The following is a 22,408-nucleotide window of genomic DNA, read 5'->3' as shown; positions in this document are numbered from 1 at the left end:
GTAATTAAAAATAAATTCATTATGACATGTTTTTTTTCTCTAATTTTTATTACTCCCTTTATTTAATTTGTCCCTGTATCAAAATATTTTGTTTTTAGCCAATGCTGTCCCACAGCTGGGCAAGGGTCTCGTCCCAAACGAGGAACGAATTGTGCTTGAGTTCAACACTCTGGCCAAGTGCGGGTGAAGGTCTTTGTTTGCCCTCAAAAAATGCATAAACAAAGTTTAAGCGAACATATAATATTTTAGTATTTTATTCATTAATTAATCTAACAATAGAATTTTATTACATATTATACAGTACAAAACTTATAAAACTAAATATTTACATTAAATTATTAAAATTAAAACTATATATACACATTGACGAAAAAAAAAACAAATATATAAAAAAAACATTAAGAATATAAAAGAAAGGAAGCGCGCTACGCGTCGTAGTACTCCTCCACATCGCTGTCTATCGGGAACGTTCCCAGAATGCTGGCAGCATTGCCACGTTGTATGGCAATGCTTAACCTTTGTCCCAAGAAAATGCCAGCATTCTGGTCACGGGAACTGTCGACGAGGCGTTTGGCGATGTCTTTGTAAAGTAAGTGGGCGCTCGGGCCCCATGGTCCCAGCGTCTGACAACAAATTAAATTAAATTATGAGCTAATTTTATTCAGAGTTTTTTTTTATTAAATTATAGGATAATTTTACTGGGAGATTTTTTAATTACGCGTTTGTTACGAAATTATGAGATAAGATAAACTTTTGTCGGGATCTCTATAAATTACATAATGATTAAACCTTTTATGAAATCTTAGGTTGTCTATAATTAGCTCTCTAGTCAAAAAGTAATCCTCAGGTAGGACATGAACCTCGGACCGCAGACACAAGTACAACACCAGTCTCTTATCAACGCCCTTGAACTTACCTATTTATAAACGTGATAACAGACAGACGCGACGGTCAAATACCTAATAAATATTATGTAGTGGAAACATTGTTTGTTTATGCTGTTCGCTTGTTATAAAACAGTGTTTGTGTATGTTTATATGTAGGTGTTGAGTTAAAAAAAATACTGAACAGATCTTCATGGATTATTTAATTTATTGGAATGATTTGTGTCGTTAGGCAGATATTTAAAAAAGTATGTTTGAAAGGTGTAATTTTGCTAAGAAATAGCACTGGCAAAATTTATTGATGAAGTTGAAAATATCTCGAAAGGTACTTAATCGATTGTGGCAAGAATTCACCTCCCTCGATGGATTATTAAGAGGTATAACCGCTTTACTCGGGAATCGAACCCAATACCACATAATTCACGAATTAACACACTAGCATTAAAATATTTAATTTGGCTTCATGTTGCTATTGAACCCACGACCCGCGCGCAGAAGTAGTGACTTGGCGACCATTTAAATCACTGTGCCATGGACACCATAATTATGTTATAGTTGATGAAATACATAAAAACATACGGAAAATCTCTTTAACTCATCCAATCTTTTTTTAGATACTCTCTACGGTACAGTACTAACGAGTGTCGAGAATTTGACATTTAAAATGTACTGCCAAGATAGTTCATACAACGCCCGCTAGAGGCAATGATCAGATATTCATACACAATTTTTCGATAGCTAGCCGGTTGTCGATAGTGGTAAATCGGTAATAAAACTCCAAATAATTCAAATAATCTTATATTTATTTAATTTTCGGTATAATAATGTGGTGCTATATCCAGTAGTGTTTGTTTGTCAATCGTGATCATATCTCTCATGTAAGTCTTGTCGCCCGTGCTTTGTACACTGCCGAAAATTACCCTGAAACGATACATAAATAATTACATACATACATAATAGTACGAGTATGAACCTAATAAACCGTGTACTCATTTGTGATTCTTGAAGCCAAAGAGATTTTATTACAAGTTCATACATACTATAATGCGAAAAGACTATTTCCCCGACCTAATAAATGGTCGGTCCAGTAGTTAAAATTTAACTCACGGTCCACGGATAGGGAATTCGTGAAAATGTAACTACAACTTTATCTATCTATGTCATTGTATCCCAAAGAAATTTAAAAAATAAAAAGGAACCCAGTACAAAACTATTAAAAATCCCGTCCAGTGCGGTTTGGACTCCCACACTCAGGGTTCCGTACTAATATTATTTTTAAAAACGGCAAAAAGATCACGTTTGTTATATAGCAGCACTCTTGATTAATATTTATTTAATTCCTGATTTTAGTTTTCTCAAATTTCATCTAACTATGACTGTTCATGAAACGGCCTGGTGACATACTAACAGCGAAGTCTCCCGTTTTTATTCCTTGGCTACAAAACGCAAAAACAGCGCCATATTCTACTATATTTATTTGCACTTCTTACCACTTAGGTTGTTGCACTCTGAACAGACAGCTGTCGGGTGAGATGTGTAGCGTCGCGCCTCTGATCCCGCGGTACGTGGAGTCCGTGCTCAGGTAGGCCGCCTGACTGAAGTAGCCGGACACCACGCACTGAGTGATGCGGGATAGTTTAGCTGCAAATAACAATACATACAAACTTGCATACATACATAATATCACGACTGTAATATCCTAAGATGTAACAGAAATGTATGATGTTTGACTGCCTCCGTTAAGGTCACCATGACACTACGATTGCGTCTGGAGGTCGTGGTTTCGATTCCCACACGGGACATTTTTTCGTGCGATCCACAAATAGTTGTTAACGGTTGTTTGTAAAAGTTTTCTCAACACAAGAGCAATTCTTAGAGCGGGAGTTGTCTTTTTTAAGAAAAAACAAAACAAACAACATTTCTATACCATGAAAGTGAATGAAACAAAATTATATGTTTCTAGGGATAAAATGTACTGCACTGCTTTATTTAACTGCATTTATATCTCTTCATCCAATGGTTTCCTTTTGTTTTATTTTTATAATTTTAGTTTTTTTCTTTTATTCATTCAAAGTTTTTAGGAAGTTTTTGGTCTCTGCCTACCTCCCCAAAAGACATGGACGTGTCTTTTGATGTGAATCAATTGCAAAATATGTGAAAAAATTATTTTGTTATTAAGAGTATCTTTTAATTTATTAATCTCGTAATTATTAGAATTGTAGCAAAAGTAAGCAAAAAATATTGAAGAGTTATTTAAAAATGAAATATATGTCTTACCCGCTCCTAGTTCTAAGCTCTCAATAGGCTGGTTTTCAATCTGAAACTTTCCTTTGATCAGTTTTTCTAAGCTCTCCCTTATTTCGCAGGCCTGGAAATGTAATTAAGATCCATTAATACATAAACAAAGGCAACAAATAATGAGGATTTATAAGTAAAATTATATAATAATCAAAAAATTCTAGCAGGCCATTTTTGGATTATATAATTTCCACGTATAAATGGCTTACAAATGCGTCTATATGAATAGATTTCCCGGGGGAAAAGTATGACACCAGTACATAAACTGTCACTTTACGAAACTCCATCAAAATCCTTTAGTGTAAATGTGATTTTGTAACAAACATCCATAGACAAAAATGTTCTGATTTATAATAAGTACTAGCGGACCCGACAGACGTCGTCCTGTCTAATAAATTAAAAAAACACTGTCCAGCGGACAAAATTGTGAATCTAAACGATTCTCAGATCCCCTTGAACACACACACAAAAATTTCATCAAAATCAGTCCAGTCGTTTAAGAGAAGTTCAGTGACATACACACTTACAGAAGAATTATATATATATAGATGAGCAAGATAACTTACCTTCTCCATAACTCTATAATTGATGTAATACTTCTGACACCATTCCTTACAAACTTTCTTAGCTTTCTTCTCATCCTGAGATGATCTCAGTTTGAGATATGCTTCCATTATGTTTAAGTACATTATTATGTCTCCTTCGGCCACCTGAAATAAAATAAAATATATTACTTCATAAAAAGTATTGACAATATTAAGAATAGTGATTAAACCTTGCATGCCGAAAGGTTTTTTAAATACATTTCTTGAGAGTATACAAAGTCCCCAACCCGTACTTGGCCAGCGTGGTGGACTCAAGGCGTAACCCCTCCCTCGTTCGAGGGGAAACCCTTGCCCTGCAGTGGGACGGTAATAGGTTACTTTCTGATTGAGAGCAGTAATAAACAAGTTGTCTGAGCATTAGCTTCTCAAACAAGTAGTTGAATTCGATTTAAATCATTTCAAATGAAGTTGTGGATATTAATATAAGAAATAATTGCGACTGTCTTTAACAGCGATGAAAATATAATTATGAAACAATGCATTTCTGAAATTCTTAACAGTTTTTTAAGAAATGCAAATTTTCTAACCTAGCCAATCTCTTGATGCAAAATAAAATTCATACATAACTCCAAGACGATAATAAGTATCTTTCTTTTACATTTAGTTACCTCAAAATTATTCCTCCGGCTGACTCTAGCGGCGATCCCTTCTTTCCCACTGTTGGGCTTCACAAACACACTGTCCACTTGTAACATCGCTGCTATTGACAACGCTTCGTCCACACACGCGTATTCACCTGTGAAATATAAATTATATGATTTATAATAATATTGTTATGCCCGATTTCTGAGGCACATTTAGCGGAAGTTTATCTATATAAACTGTCATGTTTATATGAGCTTAACCGCTATTGAAAAGATAAACTACCGCTAAATGTACTTCTGAAACTGGGCTTTAGTTACTGTAACAAAAGTTATTTATTGTGCCCTAGGTTTACTAGTGAAAAGTAACAAATTAATATCGATTGCGGGGCTAAATAGTGGTTTAAACCATTTCTTGCAAAGTCCCCAACCCGCAACTGGCCAACGTGGTAGGCTCATGGCCTTCCCCCTGTCCGACTATTACCCAGCAGTAGGACAGACATGAGTTAAAAGATCTGTCTACAACAGCACGATATCAGATGCTCTAAATTTTATTAAATAAAGCCACCGACGTCAACACTTTGTTGGCGGGTTACTGGGTATATTGATTTAAGTAGTATTTTCCAAAGATTATCAATTATTCATACCACTATTACACAACATAGCAGCACACATAGGTCTGAGCGGCAACTCAGCCACTCTCTCTCCGAGCGAGGTCAGCTCTCCTCTCTTGTCGATAGTCTTCAACGCGTACAAAGTTTCTAGCCCCGCCAGAATGCTCTTAGCTGGCGGCGGGGTCGGGAATGTGAATCTGAAATTTAGAAAAATATTACTTTCAAGAACTGTTTTAAATGTTCATCAATGGCTTAAAATAAGTTGAGCTTTAGTTTTTTCTACTGCAGATTATATTTTTTATTTTCTATACGTAGTGACATCTACTGCGTAATAGTGGCAACTTATAATAGCAGGCATACTGGCGCACACTTGATGTTTCGATTACTAGCCGCTAGATGTCTCTGCACAAATTTTAGTTTTACTATTGGTTACTAGATGTCGCTAAGAACACATTAAGGGTCAGCGCAGACCAAGAGGAGCGCAGCGGAGAGGATTTTTTTAACGCACTTGAAAATCGACTTTAATATAATTAAAATAAAGTGCATAATTGCTTGAACCTGACAAAAAATGCTCGCGCGTCCTCGAGGATGCGCGAGCATCCCCGCGCATACTCGAGGACGCGCGAGCATCGTACGAAAAATTTCAATGTTGTTACTGAGTTTAAAGAGATAGAACGTCATTTTTATTCTTCTTCAGTCAAAAGAGCAATTATAATCATGGCCCAGTCTACCATCGTTGACGAATTTTCACTAAAACTGGCCTGTTTACTGAAGAATGGTAACCTAGAAAGTTTTCCTCGCGCAGGCTCGAGCAGTCGCGAGCATGCTCGAGCATCCGCGAGCCGTAAAGAAAATGCTCGAGACCGCGCGAGGATTATTCCGGTCTGTCTGCGCTGGGCCTTAAGATTTCCCTATCGCAATTAGATGTCTAAATATGATCGTCTTTTTCATCTTTATTAGCTTAAAAAAAAACTTTTCTTATGAGCATCTTCGTTTGATGAACTTATTTATTATGTTCTGCTATAAACAATTACACATTTGACAGTTAACACATTAAATACGGTACCATTTCATGTATGAGTACAGTACAGTTACCTCAATAAATTGTGTATGCCCAAAGCTTTGAGTTGTAACAACATGGCCGCTAGGTCACTGCGACACATTTCAGGTGGCACCGACGGAGGGAGCTTGTCGTATTCCTCCTCTGTGTATAATCTGTAACATTGTAATTAAAATATCAGTTTTAGAAACGAAATGATGATTAAAGTATGATTATTATTTTGATATTCTTCAATTTAGTTTCGTCATTTCGTCCCTAATTTTAGGTAAAAGAAAGATTTGTATTCTATACAATCCGCTTTTTATTATTGCTATTAAATAGGAATCTACACTAACTTTCAAAGAAATTCCTTACCTAAACACATAAAGCCGAAAAATCTCTGTTAGTTTGTGTGAATGCGCTTATCTCAAGAACGACTGGTTCGTTTTGAATCATTTTTTTTGTATTGGATAGACCATTTATTAGAGAATAAGTACTAAGCAATAAGGATTTTGAATACGGGAAAACTAAAAATTTAAGTCTCTAGCTGTCACATGTTAATTTAAATGCTGTTATAATTTATATATTATGTTAATACCTGTAACACTTCCCTCGACTAGTCCTGCCCGCCCGGCCTGCTCGCTGTGTTGCATTATTCTTTGATATAGGCGTGATGGTCAAACTCTCAACCCCAACTACTGGGGAGAAGTATGGCAGCTTGTGGAAACCGCTGTCTATTACTGAAATATAACAATATTTAATTAAATTACTGTCCCAATGCTGGGCAAGGGAAATAGGCCTTGAGTCCACCACACCGGCGAGGTACTGTATCATTAACTAACTTGGTTGGGAAATTACATTCAATTAAAGCCACTGCTGGGCAAGGGAATGATTGAGGACTAAGGCCTTGAGTCCACCACGCCGGCAAAGTGCATCGTTCATTAACTTGGTTGGAAAATTTGCATTCTTTCAAGAACCGTATTTAAAGACTCTCACATATGGAGGTTCCATCACTGTTTTCTTTCACAGTTAGAACTAGATATAATAATTCTATTTCTAATGCCATTTTAGGAATTAAAAGAGCAAGCCGTGAGTTTCTTACCGTTTCGTCTCACAACATAATATGTCTGTTTCAAATACTTTGTGAGAAGTTTTCGAAATAAAGGATATTTTGAATTTGTATAGTAACTAGATACTTTACTTTAAGCTTTGGCTTTCGACTCTTGATTTTTGGCCTCCGTCTTTCATATTTCAGCATTCATACAGAAGTACTGTTTTCTAACTTACCATAAACAACGCCGGGCACAGTAACACTAGTCTCAGCTATATTAGTGGCGAGCATGACTTTCCTAACATTAGCGTCAGTTCGTTGAAACACCTTCACTTGCTTGTAGTGAGGCAAGCTGCCGTACAGCGCGGTCACTAGCATGTCGCAGGACTTTATACCGCTGGGGTAGTGGGTTCGATGCTTGTTCATGCTAGATACAATACAACTTAACATTTCCTCAGACTTTTAACTATCGGCTACCGGCTTCTAGCTACGGCTTCCGGCTTACGGTTTCCAACTTCCAACTACCGGCTTACGGCTTCCAACTTCCAACATCCGGCTTACGGCTTCTAACTACCGACTTACGGCTTCCAACTTCCAACTTCCGGCTACCGGCTACCGGCTACCGGCTTACATACTAAAGTTATATTTTGAAACTTACCGTAAACAACGCCGGGCACCGTAACACTAGTCTCGGCTATATTAGTGGCGAGCATGACTTTCCTAACATTAGCGTCAGTTCGTTGAAACACCTTCACTTGCTTGTAGTGAGGCAAGCTGCCGTACAGCGCGGTCACTAGCATGTCGCATGACTTTATACCGCTGGGGTAGTGGGTTCGATGCTTGTTTGATGCGTTGTTCTGGTCTGCGTAGGTTTCGAGGGTTTGTTGGGCTGAGAGGATTTCTTCCTGGAATTTAAATAGAGAGAATTTAGTACTTGGAGATTTTGAATTCTAGAATATTTTTATGATGCTATTTATTCCAACTATAGGTACTAAGTATGCAAGTTGTATTTTGATGTAAGATATTAGCATACCCCTTAAATCTTTTTTTTTAGTCATTCCATAGGTCCAACTTTTAAAAATCATGTTAAGTTATTTTTAGGGTACTTACACATTTTTTTAAACATTTTGTCATAATTTTACGGACATTTGAACGTGATTTATATTATGCACCCCAAAATTCTATTAATTAAAATATTTCAAAAATGAAATTAATTACGTACCTGTGATGTAAGAAAGGCAAGTATATCACCAAAAGGTTCGTTTTCATGTATTTTGATGACTGTGTCCACTGTAGCCTTTACATAGTCCGGTACTGGCTCTAAAATCATTGGCAAATATACATACATTGTCAAAATCTCCTCTTAAAATACCACGCCGATACCACTGCGTCGGGAGGTCGTGGGTTTGATTCCCACACAACAATTATTATTTGTGCGATCAACAAATCCACGTTTCGGGTCTGGTTGTACTTTGTGTCCGTTGTTTGTATGTTTGTAAAAAGTCCTCGCGACACAATAGCAATTCTTAGTGCAGTAGTTGTCTTTTTTTTTAATTACTTTTATCTCAATTATTTTCATGATCTTACATAATTTTGGGAATTCTTTAATTCTAAGGAATTTCGTTTTGGTAATCTAATTTTAAGTCTACTTTTCCAAAATATTTGCTACACTTAAATTGTAGAAATTGTAATTGAAAATTATATCTTTTTAGCTTCTTACCAAGTGCTTGGAAATGGCACACTTTTTTCAAAACAAAATACTTTTTCAGCAAATATTTATTGCTTGTAAAAGGAAACACAACTTGCCCTTTTCATATACCAATATTTAGAAATTATATTATACTTGTACAGCCTCTGTGGTGCATTCGATAGTCTATCCTATTGGTAAGCTTGATGTCTCGGGTTCGATTCCCGGTTTGGGCAAGGTACTGTTGTTCTTTTATAATTTACCCTAGAATATTCTCAATAGTAGCAGACCACATACCTTCAGAATAAAACACATCAATAGGATGCGTGCGTCCCTGCATGGACATGATGGTGGAAGTGCTTCGCTTATCACTGTCCTTCTTATCACTCAGGTTGAAGAAGTCTCGCAGGAACTCCGCGTCCATCGTCGCCGACGATATCACTAGCTTCAGGTTCTTGCGTTTCTGAAACATTTTCAGCAAACATTTGAATGAGATGGAGTAAAATTATGTAAAATTGTTTACGATTTAAAAAAAGGAAGTGTAATATTACAAAATAAATAAATAAAAATAAGTTAAATCTATTATGTCCCACTGCTGGGCAAGGGTTTTCTTTCTCCCGTAATGAGAGAGGGGTTAGGCCTTTATTCCACCACGCTGGCAAAGTGCGGGTTGGGGACTTTGCATGCCCTCAATAAAATACGGAATAAGAATAGAATCGTATGTATATTACATATACGATTTTATTATTTAGATAGGAACTACTTTATATTTTAGCAAAAAAAATATACCTTGATAATTTTCTTTAATAATCCCATTAGTACGTCTGTCATTTGTGACCTCTCGTGAACCTGAAATATAGAAAAAAGACATTATTCTTTTAATATTGTTACTTGAGATAATCAAACCAATATTTGAAACTACTAACTCGATTAAAACTATATTTTAATAAGTTACAAACACTTTTACCCATAAAAAGTCACATTTAAAGTAAAAAAGTATTCCAATTCCTATTTTTTTTGCAATTGTACAAGCAGCAGTAGAAATAGATATAAGTACAAAATAACATACCTCATCAAGCACAATACAGGAGTATTGCATAAGCAGTGGCGATGCAAACATTTCTCTCAACAGCACTCCTTCTGTCATGAACTGTAACAAAATAAATAAATAATTAAACTATTACTATTAAACAACCACAGTATAAAAATGGTAATATATTGCGATAGACTCGTATCTTATTACATCGGACCAGCAGCACAGCTTAGCCTTTTTTCCAAATTATGTTGGAGTTTCCTCCGAATTATGTAGGAACTCGATATGTATAAGATGGTCACCCTTCCACAGAACAACCTCGGCAAGTGTGGCTTAATCCTCAGAGATCGATCCGCGCGGCTGTCGACGGTCCACTAATGGGACCAACAATATTATTCTTTATACATCTTCGAGTATAATGGCGTGATGTTACGTATCTTTGTCATAACAATAACATATATTTTCGTAACCTGTAACGGGAAAATCATATAACAATTTCATGAAGGTCGTTTATTTAATTAATTTCTATTATTATTATTTATTGCGATATAAATAGACATAACTAAATTAACAAAGATAGATAGATATGCTACAATGTATAGATAAGTAACCGCTTTCAGTTTCAATAACCTATCTTCAGTTAGGCACTAAACATGAATGTAAAGGAGCTCTTACATACATAATATCACGCCTGTTAAACCCTTTGGTGTAGGCAGAGATACATAAAATACACCCACGTTTCGCCATTAACAATGTTAGCCCCATGTTATATGGGCCAAGCCTATTGCCTTATAACGGGCACGACATCAAACTCCAAGTTACTATTGAGAAATATTGTATAAATTATATAAATTATAAAAACTGTACTTTGCCAGACCCGGGAATTGAACCCGAGACATCAAGTTTAACAATAGGATACACTATCGACCGTGTTACTGAGCCATTAGGCCTCACATACAAACTTGCATACATACATACATAAAATCACGCGTTCTTCCCATAGGGATAGGCAGAGACCTAGAGAGTTATAAATCTTTGCTTCATTCACATCCATACATCTTGTCATACGAGCCTTACATGTTAGTAATAAAACAAACAATAGGTCTATATAAATAGTACAACTGACCTTAGATAATCGACCATAACCTTTAAGACAATAAGTTAAGTAGTATATAATAAATCAATCATTGTTTTGGCTTTCAATGAGTCTTAGAACCCTTTCACACTAGCGTTTATACGGCGCAGCGTTATATAAACGCCAAACAATAGTCATATAGGGGTGTTCTATCTAGGTTTTTTTTTTTTCATTTTTTGAAATGGCAACTCCCGCACGAAGAATTGGCTTCGTGTCGCGGGGACTTTTACAAACATACAAACAACGGACACAAAGCACAACCAGAAACGAGACAATTATTTGTGGATTGCACAAATAATTGCTCCGTGTGGGAATCGAACCCACGACCTCCCGACGCAATGGTTTTCGGCGTGGCGACCTAAACCACTGCGCCATGGAGGCAGTCAAAAAAAAGTCTATCTGTATTAATATTGTTATGAACCAGGAAAAGTATTAAGAAGGTATTTTATAATGTACTACAAATATACCAATATGTTTTCCTTTATTAAACCAAATAATTATTGTTGTTCTTTTTTAACTTATATCAGTTTGAAATAATCTTTTTAAATAATATATTGAAGGATGATTTTTTTTAAATATAAAATCTGCCTAGTCCCCTAACTATCTCTAAAGTCCAAGTAAAATTTTAAAATCAGTAGTTTTTACGTGAAACTGTTAAAAACCATACACCTCTTCTCATAAACTTTCGCACTGTTATTTAAAGCAGGATGTTCAATTTCATCAATATCGCTACAGTCTTATCTTATCTTAGGGGTGGGGGTGCCGGTTAATGCCTGGCTGACACTTCGACCATTCCTGATCCCTTGTGTCACCCCCTCCTTGGCTACTCTAGACGTTGGGGGGCAGGGCAGAACTTAACAGTTTTGTTATACACCTCATCGGTAGTAACCTGTAGTCTTCTGGTTTAGGGTAACCGCATCCTAGAAGATCCATTCTTTTCCTTCCTATAGCATCACACTCGCACAGTATGTATTTCATGGTTTCTGCTTCTTCATTGCAGTGCCTGCATTTAGGGTCATCTATGGCTCCTATCTTATTAAGCATGTAGTTCGTGCCGTAATTTCCTGTAAGAGCACCAAGTATATTCCTGATGCTGTCTTTGCTGAGGAAATCGGTTCAGCAGTTTTTACGTGAAAGCGTTACGAACATATAATGCTCTTCAATCATCTTCACAAGCCTTCGCATTTTTTTTAACCTGTTTAATTGTCGGGTAAAAGTCTCCCCAAACTCCTTTACCCCTTTTCCCCGACCTAATAGTTCATACATACTATAATGCGAAAAGACTTTTTCCCCGACCTAATACTTACAACTATCCCAGTATGAGCGCTCCTCTGACTGGTCATGCCGGCTGCGTAGCCAACATGTTCGCCGAGCGGCTCGGCGCGCTCCTCCGCGACGCGGCACGCGAGCGCCACGCACGCAGTCACGCGCGGCTGTGTCACGCACACTCTGTGACCGATCTCGAACAGGTACTGGAAATATAGGTAACATTATAATAAGTATTGGACAAATATTGGTGTATAGAGATGGTGGGTAAGTATGTGATAAGTAGTCCAATAATTTAATGGAGAGCTATAAATAAATAATAATTTTATAGCAGGAAAATATATCTAGATGAATATTTCCTTAAAGACATCGTTAGCTCCAGAAGACTGGGGGAATTTTATATACCTTTAAGTAAGTTTCTGTAAGCCGCGAATGTCTTGTATGCAAGGCTCTTTTAGGTTGTTGAAATAATATACTTAGTCACTATTAAGGAAAGGCTTATTACGTTCTCTGCTTAAAATTCTTAAAGTAGTCAGAAGTTACAGAAAAGCTAGAGAGTAGGAGGCTATCATGGGATGGACATGTCATGAGAAGAGAAGAAAGCCATGTTACGAGACGAGTGATGAATATGAATGTAAGCGGACATGTAAGTAGAGGAAGACCAAAAAAGAGATGGATGGATTGTGTGAAAGAGGATATGAACAAGAAAGGGTCGAATACAGAGTTGACGGCTGAAAGGGATGAGTGGAAGAGGAAAACATGTTGTACCGACCCCACCTAGCGTGGGACAATGGTATAGAACATATGTATATAGTCAGAAAAAAAACCTTTGATCAGACTACAACCATTTGTCGTCATAATCTAAACATATCTTTCACTGTAGTTAATTTAACAGTAAATAAAATAGAATTCATAATTTCCGGCAATACAATTTTGGCAGTAAACCTCCGGATACCTACTTTACAAAACTAGATACAGATTGAAAACTTAACGAGAGAATTATACAATATAGTTCATCCACAAAGGCTCTTCAAATCGTTCATCTTTTTCAATATTTCAAAGCATAATAGGCAAAATTCCAGCCTATTCCACTTAGATAGCAGAATCTTTGTACACAGCTTCCAAAACCAGACTCTTGACCGCATTTCCAGATGTTTTTTTATAAATCCAATCTATTAGTTCAGAAACTTGGCATTTCGCCAGACACGTTCCGTTTATTACACTATGTTATTTCGCAGGAATCGCTTGTTATATTTGGTAATATTAGAAGTAGATTTTAATAGGAAATCTACTTTTTAGATAGGAACTTTCTTGGGATAGGTGTTAAATTATCTATCGGTTGCTTGTAAGACCAATGGTCCAACTGTAGGACGCAAATGATAACGTAAAAAAAAAGAAGAAAAGGACCTTTTTATCTATACTAATATTATAAAGCTGAAGAGTTTGTTTGTTTGTTTGATTGTTTGTTTGTTTGTTTGTTTGAACGCGCTAATCTCAGGAACTACGGGTCCGATTTGAAAAATTCTTTCAGTGTTAGATAGCCCATTTATCGAGGAAGGCTATAGGCTATATAACATCACGCTACGGTCATTAGGAGCGGAGTAGCAACGAAAAATGTTACAAAAACGGGGGAAATTTTGAACATTCTCTTAGGTGACGCAAGCGAAGTTGCGCGAGTCAGCTAGTCTTAAATAATAACGGTTTAGTTCAATTGTATTGTATCTATATTCTACAGATCTAATGAGGATGAATCTTATTTCAATGAAGTTCAATTGGATCTTGGGGATAAGGACTTCCCTAGTCCATTCTTCTTCTTGGATACAACAGTAAAATAATAATTACGCAACAGTTCTTTTACTGATAATGAAATATTTTTTGGTACTAATCAGGTTAGACAGATTTTATCTGAAATACAAACTCACAGACTCTTAAGATTCACTCTTATATTTCAGTCAGTATTAAATCCGTAATATTTATAAATCACGTTGTATTTGAATGAGAAGTTTTTTAGTTTTTACTACATCCCGGCACGAGTGAGCAGAAATATTCGTTATATAACGAACGTGTAAATATATACGTAAGAGTTTATATATAGGTGCTTTTCATTCAGAGGAAGTGGCTTGTTTTTAATATAGCAGCTGAAAAAACAAAGAAGCGTTTTTTTTTTTTCAGAATTGATGGAAACATGTTTCTATAAACCAACCCTAGTCTGAGTGGTTAAACGCGACTGTTGGTCACTAAATCTTGAGTTTGATTCCTGGGCCGGGAATGAATTCTATTATAATACTGTTAATCTATACAAATATTATAAAGCTGAAGAGTTTGTTTGTTTGAACGCGCTAATCTCAGGAACAAATTCTTTCAGTGTTAGATATTCCATTTATCGAGGAAGGCTATAGGCTATATATCATCAAGCTACGACCAATAGGAGCAGAGTAGCAATAAGAAATGTTACGAAAGCGGGCAAAATTTTGACCCATCCTCTCTTATGTGACGCAAGCGAAGTTGCGCGGGTCAGCTAGTTACTAATATACACATAACTTTAAAAAGTCATTGGTTTGTTGCCTCGGGTTTTATATATAACACCAAGTATAATATATACCAGATATACTTATATAAAAATGAATGAGTAAATAACACCAAGCTAAACTTGGGTAGTTAGGTACATAAAACGTGATGTAAAAACAATATATTTATCAGTCCAATTGTCATTGAAATAATAGAGGCATCCGTAACAACGTAACGGTATATATTATCTTTGTATTAATTAAACTAATTAGTATAACGAGTATTGTTGATATCGGTCGGGTTAAGGACGTTAGCAGTTTGACTACCTCCGGATAAGTATCAGTGAACTTAATTACAACTTAATAATTTATCGATGCCCATCGCATCCCGGCCGGTAATCGCGCGATTGTTCTGAATGGATTACGACTTAAAACAAAATATTTGTGTACATTTTTTATTTACCGTTTAGTTTTCCATAGTAGCAAAAGTTCGAAAGCCTTTAACATGACTTGATGACTGTTATCCTTATTAACAACCACCGGGACCGACTTTTTACGAGCCCTCGTCAGCCCTCCGTGTTACTCACTTACATTATATCTACATACACCACTAAGCGGCCTCCCATCTATGGAAACCGAGCTAAAGGTTGCTTAACATACTGATCGTTCACCGACCGGTAAGCGTGAGTTGTGACTGCCATAATTTATTTATTTACTATTTCCATAAAACGCTCACTAAATTTATTCAAACGTAATTTTTTACAGTTATTCTAATGGAGTCAATGAACATAGTAAATGATGTAGGTAGAATGTAATTAATTCTGCTGGTACCCTCGTGTTAATGGGGTCAAGGTTTCTTCGTGTGAAGGTCGTTTCATATCACACCTGTTTTTACTAAAGGGTTGGGTAGTTAGTGGTTTTTATTGGACACTATTGGACAGTCATTTTATTTGTATGAGATTACCTGTAAGAGCAAGGCACCCATAGCCAGTTGCGCTCACCGGTCGGTAAAAGATTTGTGGGTCAAGCAACACTTGGCGCGGTCATTCCATAGATGGGTGACCGCAAAGTGTTATTTAAGCTGTGCGTCTCCGTGCTTCGGAGGGCACGTAAAAACTCGGTCCCGGCTGTTGTCTAGTAAGATAACAGTCGTTAAGCCATGTTAAAAATATTGCTAATTAATTTTACCTACATACTACATCTTCGGCGGAAAGCGAAGTTGATGTTATAAATAAAGGATTGTCAGTAATAAAATGTTTTACTAGAAAAATAAGCAATTAACTATTTTAAAGATAAATCTTTTCTAGTATTTTATTAATATACCCATACTGAAACTAAAATATAAACACGTCTACAGGAAGGAAACAGTAATTGATAACAGCACAATATTTAATGGGAATTCCCCCTTTATTAAACTGGCATTGATTGTGACGTCAGACATAGATTTAGATTTCCCGTAATTTTGAAATAACCTTACACTAAGCTCGAGATTATTGTGTAATAAACTCTTTTTTTTTAAACACAACTCACGCACTAAGAATTGCTCCTGTGTCACGGGGACTTTTACAAACATAGAAACAACGGACACAAAGTATAACCAGACCCGAAACAATTATTTTAACTTTATAACTGCACGTTTGGCGCAGAGGTTTAAGCGGTCACCTCGCCGCAACAACCGTAGCGTCGCGTGTAGTGGGTTCGAATCCCACCCGGAACAAATCTTTGTGTGATGAGCACGAGTATTTGTTCTGAGCCTGGATGTTAATGTATCTATATAAGTATGTATTTAGAAGTATATAAGTATGTTTATCAGTTATTTGGTTACCATAGTACAAGCTCTGCTTAGTTTGGAATCAAATGACCGTGTGTGAGCTGTCCAATAATATTTATTATTAAAATAGACAAGTTTTTCTAAATTAAAGTACATTTTGATCGGTAGTACAAAATAATTAAAATTAATTAACATAGTGTAGGTTCGTTTTAATTAATTACTGTGTACTATTCATATCGTTAAGTGTTAGGGGAATTATACCTACTCTAGAATATAGTGTTAAAAAAACTAAATTTAACCCATTACTGTCCCACTGCTGGGCAAGGGTCTCCTCCCGTAATGAGGGAGGGTTTAGGCCTTGAGTCCACCACGCTGGCCAAGTGCGGGTTGGGGACTTTGCATGCCCTCAATAAATGTATTAAACAAATTTTTAGGCATGCAAGGTTTCCTCACGATGTTTTCCTTCACCGTTGGAGCATGTGATAATTATTTCTAATACACACATAACTTCGAAAAGTCATTGGTGTGTTGCCTCGGGTTCGAACCTGCGACCACTTGCGTGGGAGGTGTCAACTTATACCACTCGGCTATCACTGCTCTAGAATATAGTGTTATTAAAGTAAATATTTATGTGGTTCTATAGGGAAATGAATTACTTTTCCATAAACAGTTTAAACTTTATTTACGTTATTTTTAACCCGACGCAAAAATAAAGAAGTTATTTTAGTATTTCTATTACCTACGTGGTGCCTATTATAGACTATAGTACACTAGCTGACCCGCGCAACTTCGCTTGCGATACATAAAAGAGAATAGGTCATAATTTTTCCCGTTTTTGTAACATTTTTTACTGGTACTCTGCTCCTATTGGTCGTAGCGTGATGATATATAGCATATAACCTTCCTCGATAAATGGGCTATCTAACACTGAAAGTTAACAAACGTTCATCTTGCCTTGCCTCCGTGGCGCAGTGGTTTAGGTCGCCACGCCGCTACCATTGCGTCGGGAGGTCGTGGGTTAGATTCCCACACGGAACAATTATTTGTGCGATCTACAAATAATTGTTTCGGGTCTCGTTGTGCTTTGTGTCCGTTGTTTGTGTATTTGTAAAAGTCTTCGCGAGACAAGATCAATTCTTAGTGCGGGAGTTGTCTTCTTTTTAATTACATATTTATTATTTATTTATTGTACTTTTACAATTTACCTTAATCTAGCTCCTTCTGTCAAGCACCACTACATGGGTCTAGCATTGTAAATGGCAAAACATAGGTATACTAGCGGACCTGACATACGTTGTCCTGTCTACACGTTACCAATAAATTAAAAATTAATTAAAAAAACATTGTCCAGCGGACAAAATTGTGAATGTAAACCATTCTCAGATCCCCTTGAACACTCACAAAAAATTTCATCAAAATCGGTCCCGTCGTTTAAGAGAAGTTCAGTGACATACACACAGAAGAATTATATATATATATATAAAGATGATACACACACCTATATAACATCTGCAAGTAAAACACCCATGATGTTATGTATACATGTCTATTAAAAACAAACAAACACTTTATTTCAAATACTAGACAATTTTAATTGTTTTATTAAACTAATTGCCGGATTTAATTAATTAACGTCGTAGCACAACGTAACAATTAGAACACGTACGTTTGTACTATCAATATAATTGTTGAGGAAGTGTTGTAATCACTAGTGACCCGCCATGACTTTGTCTGAAGGTATCATTTGTATAAAAATGCCAAGTGCGAGTAGGACTCGCGGACGAAGGGTTCGGTACCATCCATATCCTTAAAGTAAATTTATGGAAATTATGGAATGAGGAGCTCGTGGCTTAGTTTACAACAGCCGCACGGATCGATCTCTGAGGTTAAGCTACGCTTGCCGTGGTTGTTCTGTGGATGGGTAACCATCTTATACATATCGAGTTCCTCTGTGGCGTTTCGGAAGGCACGTTAAATTGTGGGTCCCGGCTGACATTTTCGAAGACCTTTAACAGTCGTTAACAGTAGTCAGAAGCTTGAAAGTCTGACAACCAGTATTACCGAAGGGAATCGTGTTACCTGTGCTGTGTTGTGGAGGTCAGATAGGCAGTCGCTCCATGTAAAACACTGGTATCCAGCTGCATCCGGTGAGACTGGAAGTCGACTCCGACATAGTTTGGAACAAAGGCTAAGCTAATATATCTGTGCCTACACATTTAATTATACCAAGCGTTATGTAACAACTAATAATTTAATCTAAAAAGCATTACAGATAACTAACACCCATGAACTTAAACCAGTTAATCTGCGCATCACACGTTCCGAGAATCGAACCCGCACCACAATAACAGAGATAACAAAACGTATCGTTAACCGATCACTGAACGTGAAGGTTAAGCCCACATGAGATTTATGGTTTAACAGACTTGATTGATTTTTACCCGACTGCACAATACAGAGGAGTGTAACGTGTTTTATTAAAAACTAGCTGACCCGCGCAACTTCGCTTGCGTCACATAAAAGAGAATGCGTCATAATTTTCCCCGTTTTTGTAACATTTCTCGTTGCTACTCCGCTCCTAATAGTCGTAGCGTGATGTTATATAGCCTAAAGCCTTCCTCGATATATGGGCTATCTAATACTGAAATATTTTTCAAATCAGACATTAATATTAGTATAAATAGTAACCTATACGCTCTTTCGGAAGTAGATCTATCACTCTGGAAAATTTTATCCAAATCGATTCAGCTGTTTCCTAGAAAAAATAAAATTAATTCGCTAAAGTATATTCTCTTATGTCATGTTGATATATTATGTATGATGGTCGTTACAATTACTGAATCTACTACTAACTCGGAAAGAAGGAGGAAAAGGGGGGGGGGAGAGCCTTATGAATAGAGCTAGCAAGAAATAAGTAATTTATGGTCACTATTAATTAACAGAATGTGCCACGATTAAATCCTTTCTCCAAAAAAAATATTTTCCAGTAATCAAACCCGCACCTACCTAACCAGTTCTCCACACAATGGCGGTTAAACTACCATAACGAGTTACAAGCATACAAACATAGTTAGGTACAGTATTATATCATGGGATCTAGAAAAACTAGTTGCGACTCATGGTCGACGAACTATGTCTAGACTGAGATAGGTCGGTTCAACCTTTTGGAAGTACGGGTCGGATTTAAATAAGGGATTGTTCTGGCCGGTAAAACTGTGGTATATTCCCAGTTGACCCCCTAACCCTGTCACGGGGACAACTGGGAATTTTCTTCCTACTTGTATTCCTAGTTGTCACCCCGGGGGACAGGGAACGACAAGGATATACCTAAAATTGCTAACGGGTTTTTATTAATAACTTCCTATCTTCCTCGGTCTTCTGAGAAGGAGCTTGTGGCTTAGTTAACAACAACCGCGCGGATCGATCTCTGATGTTAAGCTACGCTTGACATATTGAGTTCCTTCGTGTTTCTGAAAAAGGCTGTCATTTTCAAAGATCTTTGTCAGTCGTTACTAGCAGTCAGAAACTTGAAAGTCTAACACCAGTATGATGAAGAGTATCGTGTTATAACCCAGGTCACTGGCTTGTGAAGATCGCGCAGTCGCGATGTAAAATACTGGTATTCAGCTGCATCCGGTAAGACTGAAAGCCGACTACAACGTAGTTGGAAGAAAGACTAGGCTGATATTTATTTACCTATACCTTGTGTAATAACCTCCAAGATAACGTGACTATTTCAAATACTTTGTAAAAAGTTTACGAAATAAAGGATATTTTTAATTTGAATTTGAATTTGATATAAGACAATAAAATTACTGGCCCCAGAACGAAAGACCCAACTATAAAACGACATATTTCTATGTTTCAGGTAAGTTTGCGGTCCTAACTTGAGGCGCGCTGTCGTAAGTACCCACATTCAGCATTCAGTCTAGACTTCTATGGCAACTTGTTACTAAGTATTTAGCTTTTTATTTCAAGGATAAGATTTACTTGGGAATGTGTTAACAACTTTTATCAAACTTCTTGTATGTACATTTTTTTAGATAAATGCTGAGTTTTGCTCTTGTTTTATAAACGACTAGCTGACCGGCCCGTCTTAGTATATCACAATTTTATATCGGCGATTAAATCATTTTGATAAAAGTAAAATGTACGCTCGCTTTTCTGAGTGAATAACTTACTTTTAACACTCCTCACAAACTTTAGCATGTTTATTAAATTAATAATATTAGAAAAACATGTACAAAAAATATTTGTTGTTGACAACAGAAATTTGGTTAAAGTTTCTAAACTATGGCGGTTTGTACTCATAATACCAATTTGCTAACAGTATATAAGCGCGGTAAGAATTTTAAGGTTGCACCTGCAACAATAATAGCTAAAATCTACTTGTACATTCACTCCAACAAAAAAAACCTGTATTCAGTACAATCTACAACAAATAAATCATCAATCTTTACATTTTATAGGTGCTACTATTAAAAAGCGATTAGTGTGAAGCTAGTAATGTACGGAATCAATATTAGTAATCACTGTCACTCCTGGCCTTGTTAACATGGTTTTATAGGGCTGTACATCTTACTTTTGGGGCCTATAACCCGTTGGCCTTTCGACCATATTTAGACAAAGTGGCCACAAATGATGTTGTGATTGTCTCTGTACTGTAGGTTGTCCGGTCAATAAGAATAGGGGGCAAGTCTTTTACCAAACTCCGGACTAGTATTAAGAAATAAACCTAAATTAGAAAAGAGCAATTGTGGTTTTACCGATCCGGGAACCAAACCTATACTCCCATTCGCTACCGATCGCGCCACAAGAGCAAATAGTATGTCGTAGCTGATATGTTTTGATAGGGCTATCCAAACTTAACTTTAAAATGCAATTTTAAATGACAGGTGAATGTAACGCTAGGTAAGATTAAAGTTAGTTTGATGACATAATATCTGATACACGTATTAATCGAAGCCCTATAGATATGTGTGTATCGTGAAACTCTTCAATCAAGTCACAATTAGATTTTCTAGTCTTCAAACCCGTATTTTATTTTTGCTACTTTACAACTTCGTACCTACTTTTCCCATAATAAATTCTTAAATTAAGCTTTATTTAGCAGGAAAATGAAACATGATTTTCGTTTGGGTATAAATGTTTAAATTTTTACACAAACACATTGTCCTAAAATCCAGCCTTTATTTTTATACCTGACATTTTACAACGAAATCTAGAGTTACCTATCTAGAATCTAACGATAAGCGACAGCCCTACAAACAAGTCAGTATGTCCCAATCAATCTCACGAACAAGCCTACCTAATGTAATGTAACTCGTAACATTAATCAAACGGATACAATCTCACTTAGTAATGTATTGACCGTCACCCCACCTTTAGATAATAGTAAGTAGTATTAGTCATTTCTATAGCTATTGGAAATAGTAAACAATGTATTCCTATTATTTACAACATCACGCTTGTTATATCTGAAGGTGTAGGTACTAGTAGTAGCGTTAAGTACAGTTCCATGTAAATAAGGATGCAAACCATACAATAGTTGCCTTTACACACACGTTCTTTCGCGTTATTATTTAATGATTGACACCTATTCAATGATTCTGCAATATTTGTCAAAAACGGAAAGAATATCTTTTTTAGTTGCGAGTGCAACCGGTAGCGCGGTCATTCTATAGATGGGTGACCGCATAGTAGTATTTGAACAGAGCGTCTCCGTACTTCGGAGGGCACGTAAAACGTCGGTCCCGGTTGTTGTCAACCAGTGTTGGGCAAAATTTAGTTTGATTGATGATTGATGATTAAGATTAAATTATTTATTCATGACTAATGAGTAATGACTAAAAAAATTCAATCATTAGTCGTGATTGATGATTAATTAGTGTTAGTGTTAGTTTTTCAATCATGACTAAAATTTTAATGACTAAAAAT

The 22,408-nt window shown here is 36.4% G+C and overlaps 1 protein-coding gene across 1 annotated transcript in view; it reads right to left on the bottom strand.

Annotated features, from left to right (window-relative positions):
* Positions 1–1,669: 1,669 nt before the first annotated feature.
* The window catches only part of LOC142984257 (putative ATP-dependent RNA helicase DHX35), a 61,413-nt gene continuing 40,674 nt past the window's right edge, over positions 1,670–22,408 (bottom strand). Inside the window, exons 3-16 of the mRNA XM_076131732.1 lie at positions 12,235–12,399; positions 9,829–9,909; positions 9,549–9,608; positions 9,057–9,222; positions 8,295–8,392; positions 7,731–7,977; positions 6,620–6,761; positions 6,078–6,197; positions 5,016–5,179; positions 4,396–4,523; positions 3,749–3,892; positions 3,162–3,252; positions 2,375–2,525; positions 1,670–1,805 (exon numbers count right to left, since the gene is read on the bottom strand). Coding sequence (XP_075987847.1) covers positions 1,691–1,805; positions 2,375–2,525; positions 3,162–3,252; positions 3,749–3,892; positions 4,396–4,523; positions 5,016–5,179; positions 6,078–6,197; positions 6,620–6,761; positions 7,731–7,977; positions 8,295–8,392; positions 9,057–9,222; positions 9,549–9,608; positions 9,829–9,909; positions 12,235–12,399 — 1,872 coding nt within the window. The 3' untranslated portion in view covers positions 1,670–1,690. The remainder of the gene's footprint in view (positions 1,806–2,374; positions 2,526–3,161; positions 3,253–3,748; positions 3,893–4,395; positions 4,524–5,015; positions 5,180–6,077; positions 6,198–6,619; positions 6,762–7,730; positions 7,978–8,294; positions 8,393–9,056; positions 9,223–9,548; positions 9,609–9,828; positions 9,910–12,234; positions 12,400–22,408) is intronic.

Source organism: Anticarsia gemmatalis, chromosome 26, assembly GCF_050436995.1.
Source record: "Anticarsia gemmatalis isolate Benzon Research Colony breed Stoneville strain chromosome 26, ilAntGemm2 primary, whole genome shotgun sequence".
In the NCBI taxonomy this organism is placed as follows: domain Eukaryota; kingdom Metazoa; phylum Arthropoda; class Insecta; order Lepidoptera; family Erebidae; genus Anticarsia; species Anticarsia gemmatalis.
This window is presented reverse-complemented; position numbering and strand designations above follow the sequence as displayed.